Consider the following 11,133-nt stretch of genomic DNA (forward strand, 5'->3'; position numbering starts at 1 on the left):
CAATTAAAATAGTTTTATAATATGTTTATGAACAAGAGCAAGAATTATTCACAGTACATACGTTATGTTAATTTTGAACTTTTGGGTTAAACTATGTAAAAAAACATTCAGTTTCAATGTGTTTTTATTCATACAATTACATGCTTATATCAACAATACGTGCGTTATTAGACAATCAATTATCAAAAATCTTGGATCTTTATTTATAGCTTATACTTAAAAAATTAGTCAGCCTGCAGTTATAGTACGCTTTCGTCTTTTTTTAACAAACTATACTTACGCCGAGATGAAAGTGACAAACTGTTTTATGAATTAATATGCAAAAACCTGTACAAATATTACCAACATTATTTTATCAATACATACATAAATTTTCTCTTACAATAAGGAAAATGTTCTATCGCCATATTGGATTAATTAATGGCACGCATTGTACAATACTAAACCCAAACAATTTTCGCTTTAATTATGATCGGATCAGTTTCAAGGCGCTGCAATTTAAACAACACTTTGATGACAAATTTAAATTGAAAATGTAGTGTTTCTTGCCAGTTCATATCGACTGTTCTACATTCTGTATTGAGAGCTGGCCGATGTGTGAAGACATAAATCATAGTAATAATAACCATATACATATGTGGATTATGTATACCTGTGCCAATTTTAACTATACAGTTTTTAAATAATAACGAAATATGTCAGTCGTCCATTCTTCAATGTAAGCTGTGCAATTTGAAGTAAGTTCGACATCAATATCTTTATCGTTCGCATGATATTTTCGGTAGTAGGCTGATCTCTAAAAAATTGGAAGTGTAATTTTTATATTTTTGTAAAATTCATAGTCACCGAATTACTGATTTTAGAATATATATAGATTGTAACCTATATGATGTTGTGTACTTTAATAAATAAATATCGTTCTCGCATAACTGTTTATATCTTATAACTTAACATCAGGTGAATCTACTGCCCGCTTGCCCCCTGTTCTATAAAAAAAACGTGCCTAAATAGCGTTTACAACATCTAGAAAGCGTTCTGTTCTGAAAACGCCATCAAATTCTTGAAAGTCCATCAAATTCTATTTGAATATCCATATCGTTACGAAAGGTTTAACGTTTGTCAACTTCATTTACTTTCGCCATTCATGTACCGCATCGCAAACACTAGACACATCCGTGACACTTTCATAATTGGAATGCCCGAAGAAACGGATAACACAACCACAGTATATTAATTCCTTAGAATAATAAGACATAGAAACCAAGTCCGCGCGTCAATTTTGAAGCACCTTAATTGGAGCCATAAATGGCTCCAAACGCCGGGCCGCTCCGTAGTGTTCAATGTCAACGCACGGCGAACGTGTCTCGCGAAAAAAAAATTATTATGACGATTTGTGCAGTTAAATTGTGTCACAACACATCTGAAAAACAAAAGAAATGTGATAACATCACTTTTCACAGGTAAGCTTTCAGTATTTCATAGTATCTTGTAGTTAATTAAGTCAAAATAGAACAAAACAGAAAAGTTTTAATTCAATGCACAGTGTTGCCCGATTGTTAAAATATTTTCCCATTTTAACTGACTTCATTGCTCCGACAAATTAATTTTAAAACAGTTGCTACTGTTACTTACTGTTGTTGTTGTTTAATGTAGGTGTTTGTGTGATTTAGCGATATCGTATACCTGAAATTGTATTACTTGAAAGTTGAGAAGTAAACGAACTTTATTTCCACACTTGTTAAAATTACAACTTATAGGAGTATTGCGTGTTGTTGTTCAAAGGATTCCCATCGACCCTGTTATTGCTGACAAGTGGGTGAAAAATATAAGGCTTAGTCGTGGAGAAGTATATTGGAAGCCAACCAAAAATACACGAATATGTTCAAAACATTTTAAGAATGAAGATAAGTACATAACACAGGGTGGATCGTGTAGGTTGCGTCGAAATGCTGTCCCTGTTAAGGTATAATTATCAAAGCATTATTTAGTACTTATTATGTGTATTTTGGGATTTTGTGACACAATGTTGATAAAAATAAATGAAGCAAATGATAATAAAATTACTTTTTTCAGGATTTACATATTTCATGCACAGGCACAGATGATCAATTGGATGAAGAAGATAATGTGGATGAGATTTCACCTGTTCATGGGCTATCGGTGAGTGTAATGGTTAATATAAACAACTTGACTGTCAAATGAGTCACATGTGACTCTTAGGAAAATAAATGTTTTTCCCCACGCCCATTAGCCACGCCAATTTTTGAGTCATAAAATAAAATATAAACAACTATTTTTATGAAATATATTTATTTAATACAGTGCTAGTGTGAATGCTATTTTACCTTACAGAAACGAAAAAGACGTTTGGTAGTTTTTTAGACAGTGAAGTTGTTAATAACTATTTAATTTTAGTAAACTGTCTATGTAGTAAACTTACTTACCTGACTTTTTTTAGGGTTTAAATGCTGCTGAAGACAAAACGGAAGGTGTTCGTGGAGCTTCAAATAGAAATTTAGTTACTGAAAGTTCATCGCAGCCTGTAAGTAATCGTTAATAATTCCAATCAAAAGTGTTGAATTTGGGTATTTAAAATTTAACTGTAGATTTTTAAATTGGTCATTTCCTTGTTGCACCCAGAATTTGTAAATATTGTGGCATGAACTTATAAGAACTTTTATTTTACAGAGTACGTCACGCGGGAATGTGAGGCGCCCATCAGACGACGAATTCGACTATATATTCGACACTCCTCGTAAGGCCCTCCTTCGAAAAAAGTTAAAGAAAAGCACATTACTTAATCTCAAACATAGAAAAGTTATAAAAACTTTAAAACAAAAGACCCGGCGTCTCCAAAAGAGGAATAAATCGCTCAAAGGAATTTTAAGTGAACTACAAAAAAAGAGATTCATTAGTAATGATGTGTCTAATTTATTGTCTGAAAATGTTTTTGCAGCCGATTTATTCAATAACATGGTAAAAAAAATTAAAAAAGATAAAAAGCGTCCTATGCCAAAATACACACCTGAGTTCAGAAAATTCTGTCTTACATTGCACTACCATAGTCCTCGAGCATATACATACGTTCGTAATACTTTTGATACGTGTCTTCCACACCCAAAAACGTTGTATAATTGGTATTGCAGCATCGATGGATCACCGGGTTTTACAAATGAATCCTTTAAACTTTTAAAATCAAAGTCCCAAAGCTCGGACAAAACGTTAATATGTGGACTGATTGCCGATGAAATGGCGATAAGACCTCAAAATATTAAAGGAGGTCTGGGAAATGTAGATGTTGGCACAGGCACAACAAGTGGTATAAAAGCCTCACAGGCTTATGTTTTTATGCTTGTTTGCCTGAATGAGCGTTGGAAAATCCCTTTGGGATATTTCCTAATTCACAGTTTGGAGGGAAAACATAAAAAAAATTTAATAAACATATGTTTAGCTAAATGCCATGATGCTGGAATTAAAGTTGTATCTCTTACCTTTGATGGTCACCCCACCAATATTTCAGCGATGGAATTGTTAGGTTGTCGGGTGAAAGATCCAAAAAATATGAAAACCACCTTTAAGCACCCTTCATCAGATCACGAAGTGGCGGTATTTCTAGATCCATGCCACATGATTAAGCTTATCCGTAATCACTGGGAAGACAAAAGCCAATTCCTCGATGAGCAAAAAAATGTTGTGGATTGGAACTACTTGGTACTTTTAAATGATTTGCAGGATACAGAAGGACTGAACATTGCGAACAAGCTAACACGAAGACATTTAGAATTTAGAAATACAATTATGAAAGTTAAACTGGCCATGCAACTTCTTAGCAGAAGTGTTTCTATCAGTCTAAAATTTTGCCGCGAAACCCTAAAACTGGACAAATTTGAAAAATCTGCGGGCACAGAAAATTTTATTATGCTTTTGAACGACCTATTTGATGTTTTTAATTCAAGAAGATTAACACAATACGGATTTTGTCGGCCATTGTCAAAAGATAATAAAGTAAATATATTCGATCTTCTTGAAAAAGCCAAAAAATATATCTTAAATTTAAGTATAAAAACTACTAGGAAGCGTACGTACCATGAAAATGAGGCTGCTATAAGAATAAAAGTTAAAAGTTTTGAGTCAGTCTTAAGTGTTCAAAGTAATAAAGGTTTTAAAGGAATGTTGATATGCATAGAAAGCCTAAAACACTTGTATAAAACTCTTGTTGAGGATACAAAAGAAATGGTCTATATTTCTACGTACCGTTTGAGCCAAGATCATTTGGAACTGTTCTTCGGCATGATAAGAATGAATGGAGGGCATAATGATAATCCAAATGTCCTTCAGTTCAAAGGTGCATACAGAAAACTATTATGCCACATGGAACTACAAGCAGTGGTAACAGGCAACTGTGTGCCATTAGAAGATATTTCTGTCCTGACTTGTTCTTCTGCAATAAAATGTATCAATCAAACCACTTTTTCTGAACGTTTTGACGATGACGAAGAACAGCCGTACCAAGAATCAGAAAGACACGCACCTGATGTAGACATTGCTTCTCTGATAGCTTCGACTGATGACCCAAACTACAAAAATTATGTCGTAGGCTACATTGCAGGGAATGTTGCGAGATACTTAATGAAAAAAATTAAGTGTAATTTTTGTATCGATAGCATGCTCACAAAAGAAAAATTGTGGTTTCACAAATTGGTCACTCTAAGGGACAACGGCGGTTTAATTTATGTATCAGAAGCTGTTTACTTAATCTGCGGCATAGCCGAAAATTATTTCCGGAAGTATATGGCGGAGACAAATAATTTAGATAAAACATCAGAGACAAAACTTGCTTTGACAATTATGGAAAAACTTGTTGGTAGGTCTGTTTTCCCTGATGCAGAGGAACATGTAAATGAGAAAAATCATGTTAACAATTTGTCAAGGCTCATTATTGAAAGATATTTGCGCATTCGTCTTTTTTACGAGTCGAAAAAAGACAATGTAATGAAAACAGCACTATCAAAGCGGCAATTACTCAGGAAACAAATACAGTTCACAGGTTTCTAAACTGATTATTTTTTTAATAATTATTTTTTTCTTTTTCTTAATATGAAGACTATTCGATTAGAAATAATTGTTGATTTGATTGGTTTACTTTAGTTACACAGTATACAAATTCATAATTGTATACAATAATTAAAATATATATATTTTTACGTGTTGTTGTTTTCTTTAATTCGTTTCTTAAAAATAAACATTCCCGTATTATAACAATATTACACATCCACACTTTACCACACATAGCTATTTATGCATTATTGCCAAAAACAAATGGTTATCAGTGGCCGAATCATTACCCCACTTTCGGGAAAACTGGACCTTCACTGGCAACATTACACAAGTGTATGTGTGCGTGTCGCCGAGCGTAAGCACGTAATCGGCCCGCCTGTGTGAACCGGTTTAGTGCGTCACTTTTGACAGAGCGCTTGTATGAAGACTATCTTTCTATGTCTAATTATTCTAAGATTAATTCTTTTAGAAATTATTTAGTTTGACGATAGGTTTAATTTGACAAAAATACTTTCGTCGAAATTATATTCAAATATATATCTATAATCAATATATTATCTAATCTTTTCACTTAATCCATACTAAACATTTAATAAATGTACACATGTACATGTTGTGTACGTAAACATGTTACGTAAAGTGAACTTTTGCTATCAAATATTTCATGTACACTATATTAAAGAGGAGTAATTTGATGACTTGTTTGCTAGCAATGAATTTTCAAAAAACCTACCCCTATCCCTTAGTAACATAGGCTATTTATTTGCATGATACTTAAATAAAACGTGTCATGTGTCATAATTTTAACAGCGGGACATTTAAATAATAATTCACTAATTATATTAAACAACTCTTATATAAATTGTTAAAAAATCATACATATATATATATATACAGAGCCGTGACCGTGGATATTAAAATTGGCGTCCCTTACTTTTTCCCTAGGTCTAAAATCACCAATATTTTCCAAATTCCTTCTGTCAAAACCAACCTAGGAGTCCAGACCCCAGGCACCTCTCGTTCGAATTCTTCGTGACTGGAGTGAAAAGTGCTTATTCGGAGCTGGATATATTCGTTAGTGGGCTGATCGGTTTCTAGAGAAAGCATCGTTGGGTGCCTTTCTTGAACCTAATTTTCTGTTTTGCTGATGATTTTTATTTGCTCGACCAAAAATTTTTGGTAATTTTATTTCATTGTGTGCTTATTTTAATTGTTGAAAGTAAACATATTTTTTTTGTAAACATAAAAATATGTTTATTATGGAACATAAGATATAGGTAAGTATTAATCCACGTCATTAAAGTTGAATCTGTTACTTTAATTGTCATACATTTTAAATGGATGGCAATTAAAGTATGATGTGGTCAACTTAATAAATAAACAATTTGCTTTAAAACAATGCATATGGAAGTAGAAAGTACACATGTACTTGAAATAGCTGACCTAACCGGGTGCTTTCGTCACAGTGAACAATGTCACCTCACTTAGAATATTTAGTACCTACTCGTTAGCACATCGCGCTCAACGTGAATTAAAACTAACTGCTCTTGCAATGTTGCCTTACGTGGTCACTAGGCACGAACAAGAATGTTCGATGTTTCAGACCGTCCATGTTATAAAATACAAACGTGGTTTAGGTGAACGTTCTAATAGAGATCTTAATGTATCTAGAGTGGTCTCAGTTTCTGCACTGAGACGCCCATTTGGTCCGTTCTGCGTTAGGTCTTGGCTAATTAAGCCACCCTGACCACGCTCATATAAAAATCATATAAATGAACTGCACCCTATTAACTAAGGTAGTGTGGTGTCTCTTTCCGTCCAATTGAGTTTAAGCGTGATCAGTGGAGACAGATGAGTATAATTAAAACGCAATTAGACGCATAAGGAAGGTCTCTACCGACTACCGAAACAGACGAACGGGAACCTAGAGATAGCTAAAAGTAAAAAAATAATTCCCAATCTTTCAAATATGTGCATCAATGTGGGTTAGTTTTGATGTTTTAAAAATCGCTAACTCTTATGACTTAATCTTCACCGTTAGCTGACCTTAAGTGACAATAGGACAATACTACTTTGTTCTTGTACGAGCGACCGTTTAAGCCCAACAACCAAGGCCCACAATCAAAACTTGAGTGACAAAACTGCTGCAATTAAAACATGAATACAAATAATATACTCGAATTGGATGAAACAATAATGAGCCAAAGAAGTCAGGGGAATACAGAAAACAACATTTTAAAATGATATATTGTTACGCAAATGACACGCTGTGTCTGATATAATGAAATTAGTCAAATTATATAAAATTTGGTTTAATAAATAAAACTCAGCTATTCCTATTTTAAATAATACTAGTATATTCTAACAATAATTAACCTTCTCTATAATTAATCGTGAAATTTGTACCATTGAAACAAAATTAATATAGATATTTATATATAGATATTTTTTAGATTTGATGTAAATCTGATAATATAATCATGTGGGCCACGCGTGCCTTACCACTTAGCACATACTGCATTTAAACAGGTTTTTATATCAACAAACGACACGTAAAAGTTATTTGTATTTCAACACATTAGACGATCGTCAATGACGAATAAAATTATCGAACAAATGCCATGTTTATTGTATTGGCTAATAATTTAATAAGTACCTACACAAATATAATTATATTACTCAATACAATATGCACACTTGATAATCACTCACTATGATTGAATTGATAAAAGATTGATTATCTTTAAGAAATATTTAAAATGGTTGGTGTGAGGTACGTAATACATATGTGTAGAGTAAGTTAATTTCGTCAAAAATAAGCCTAAATAATAATTCTGCCCACACTTTAAATGAAATATTATACCGAAATAAGTCTCTTGATTACTAAGGGGTAATCAAAACCTTATTCTTGATATCTCAGAAATAAGAGCAATATGTGAACTTCATAGAAACATATTTCTCGACTATACCAAATGTATAATCAAGACTTGCGTAATATAGACATCTGTTCATTTTTGTACTTGTCTAAACATTCTTAACACATGACCTAAGTATGTGCCATATTGGTTGTAAATAAAATATCGACATTTTAATTTGCAAGTAATCTAAACAGCGTTTTGATGCGAACCTATGATTTTAGAGCAATACGGGACACTAAAGAAAATTATAACATGTCCATTTATCTCTAATACTCATACTGTTCATAAATTGTATTAGAATAAATAAAATTAGGAGTTTGTAGCTAAAAATATGTTTTTGTTATAAAATATCTCTTAATATGTATAAAAAAATTCCGTAAAATTAAACTTCTCCAAAAGGGATCGACCAATGTTCGTGAAATTTAGTGTGGATCGGTAAGGTTTGCGAATCGGGCATCCATTTTTCTACCCTCCAAACATTAAATAAAAAGAAAAAATCGGTGGACCATACCAGGTGATGTATATTTGTAGACGCATACAAATATACATCACCTCTCTACAATCTACCCCTATTTTTATTTAGTAAGTAATTGACTTCTGAGGTTATACAGAGAAAAATTAAAAAAAAAACCTTAAATTCTGGAAAACTAAATAGAGGTAGTACACCAAAATATTCCATATTGGTATGTACTTAAAAGATAGGCAAGTAAAATGACATTAAGGAGAAACTAAATTTGCAGGGCATCTAGTATTTTTATATAAGAACCCATCTACCAAAAATTAGGTATGATACGGCGCTTTTAGTTAGTACACAACAAATCCATGCCTAGATTATATTTAAAATCTTCTCTGTTATAGATTAGGTGAAAAATGTCACATATTCATGCTTGTTACTTTAAATTAAAAATCACTAACAATCTTGGAGTGTCCATGAATTGGCTGGTGAATGTGAAGATAAGCTGTAGACTGGCACACCAAAATGCTCTCTCAAACATGAGCTGTTTGTATTCTTCATAGCTTGAACCAGCATTTTTGTAGTTTTTCCAACATTTTCATCCTTTCTGAGAAATGTGGCAATATCTACACCGCAAGTTTCATTGACTGCTTTTCTACATTCAATAGCTGATTGTGGTGACATTTTCTCAACTCCAAGTGCTGAATTACATACTTCATTTACTAGTTCTAGTACAGCAACATCAGTTTGGAAAATTACTTCACAGCAGCCTAGTTTTAAAAAAACATTTTAAAAATAAATTAATGTCAATACTCCAAGCTAATGAGCTTGGTAATTGTTTAATGACTTGGAATCTTGATAATGAAACATAAATACAATATAATAAAAAAATTACAGAACTAATGGATTTTACATTTGAAACTGAAAACCAGTAACCATGTTTATAAAAAATACCTCACTACCTTTTACGGTTTAATATTTATGCTGGATGTAGTGCTTGACCTTAATAAAACAAATTCTTGAAGTCCAGTATTTACCCAAACCAATTCAATAATACAAATAATATGGTTCTATATAATTTTATGATAAATTCCTTTCAAGTATATGGTTCTCCACATCATTAGTAGTATTTAAGCTTAATATAATTTTATTGTTATACAATTATCTAGCACATTCCTATGACACCACATGTAAACAATTAAACATTTGCTTAAAGTCAACAAGTTACTGGACTGAGAAATATTTGCATTAGAATATCCATTCCTAAGAAAACTTAACTTTGATATTCTAAGTAACCTACGAAATAGCTTAAATAACGAAAGCATTAAAATTATTTAATAAAGCCTTCAAAATCAATTTATAGGACACAAAACGTATAATTAGCGCTACTAACGCGCTTCTAGGTCGCACTATTGACATTGAGCTAAGAGTTAAAAATACTTATTTACCTGCCTCCCGGTCGAATTTGTTCGGTTTTAGTTGCTCCTGTGTGTGACCCACGATCAAAGGAGACAGAATCCTGGGCCACAACACTGCGAAACATCCCACAACAATCACTAAAACCAACATCGTTTTTCGCGGACCTAACACCTCGTCAATGGCCATTATTTCGTCGTGTTTTTCGTATCGTTATCGATAATTCACGCACAGCCGGTTGCACTCTACGGGAACATATTCGTGTGTGATCTAAATAAAGTTTTCCTCGATTTTATTGCGCGACGAGAAAGCAGTCTCTAGAATGACAGCTCACAGCTGTCAGTTGGCAACCCTTCAGACTCCACCCCGCGTTACGGGAGCGATCGGAAAGCCGTGGAATCAACGGTGCGTTTATCTTCTTTTCTTCTTGAATCTTCTAGTGATGACCGCCGATGGATTGAGCTGGCTCGATGTGACACAGCCGTATATCATAGTCAATCAGCTATGCCGACATCTTGCCTTCCCAGCCACCGGCTTGTTGTGTGATATCTATACTCACTAAATAAGTTTCAAATATTGACTTAATAATTATCAAGTAGAAGCGAGCGTGCGGCGCTCTGGAGCCTCGGTACAATATGCCTGGGCGCGGAGGCGGCGCTGGCTAATAACCCTTCCCCACCGCGGTATGGTCTACGCGCGCAAGATGAATACCAATTAGCCGCTTGTAGGCATTTGTTATTAGATGGTAGCTTATGGTCGGCTACTCGTATATCTAACCTTTGATGTATTTTTCCATAAAGCTCCACGTGAGCTGTAAGATTGTATTAATATGGAATGTTACTGTCACACCCATGAGTGTAACCTCATAATCGATGAAACATGACGAACAAACACGGTAGTGTGCTTCCGTATACGTTCAATCCATTTAAATTATTAATTGTTGTAACGTACCTACGAGCTTTACTGGGACTAAATCGCCTTACCGCGGTCGGTGTAAATATATTTATGTAACGTATTATTGTAGATAAGTATATATTTTATCTAAATTCATATCTAAGTACGTATGAAAAACTTTACTTGTAAACAATATTATATGTGGGCTACCTAAAGTTAATGGATCCTGCGAATAATTAAAGATGTTTACGCCATTTCGCACTTAACACGATTGCTGATAAGCACTAGAAATGTAGAACTATGTATATACTCTTATTAATTCGCGGTAATGTTCGTTATGAAACTTTTAATTTAATGCGTCGTAAGTATCTACTATCTTATTTGAAAGACAAC

General features: G+C 33.4%; 1 protein-coding gene and 1 long non-coding RNA gene across 8 annotated transcripts in view; both read right to left on the minus strand.

Moving 5' to 3' along the window:
- Positions 1–10,345, minus strand: part of LOC111000188 (J domain-containing protein DDB_G0295729) — a 34,025-nt gene extending 23,680 nt beyond the window's left edge. For 2 of the 7 annotated variants that reach the window (XM_022269551.2, XM_022269549.2), the window contains exons 1-2: positions 9,879–10,341; positions 8,892–9,200 (exon numbers count right to left, since the gene is read on the minus strand). In XM_022269551.2, the coding sequence (XP_022125243.2) occupies positions 8,892–9,200; positions 9,879–10,035 (466 nt within the window). In that variant the 5' untranslated portion in view covers positions 10,036–10,341. Of the gene's footprint in view, positions 1–8,891; positions 9,201–9,878 lie in introns of all 7 variants that reach the window. The other 5 variants (XM_022269553.2, XM_022269550.2, XM_022269552.2 and 2 more) reach the window with 5 other exon arrangements.
- Positions 107–4,357, minus strand: LOC123689670. Its single transcript, XR_006750583.1, has 2 exons — positions 4,255–4,357; positions 107–3,650 (listed from the first exon to the last, which is right to left on the minus strand). It is a non-coding gene; the product is annotated as an uncharacterized LOC123689670 (long non-coding RNA).
- Positions 10,346–11,133: the final 788 nt, after the last annotated feature.

The sequence above is a fragment of the Pieris rapae genome, chromosome 13 (genome assembly GCF_905147795.1).
Source record: "Pieris rapae chromosome 13, ilPieRapa1.1, whole genome shotgun sequence".
Classification (NCBI taxonomy): domain Eukaryota; kingdom Metazoa; phylum Arthropoda; class Insecta; order Lepidoptera; family Pieridae; genus Pieris; species Pieris rapae.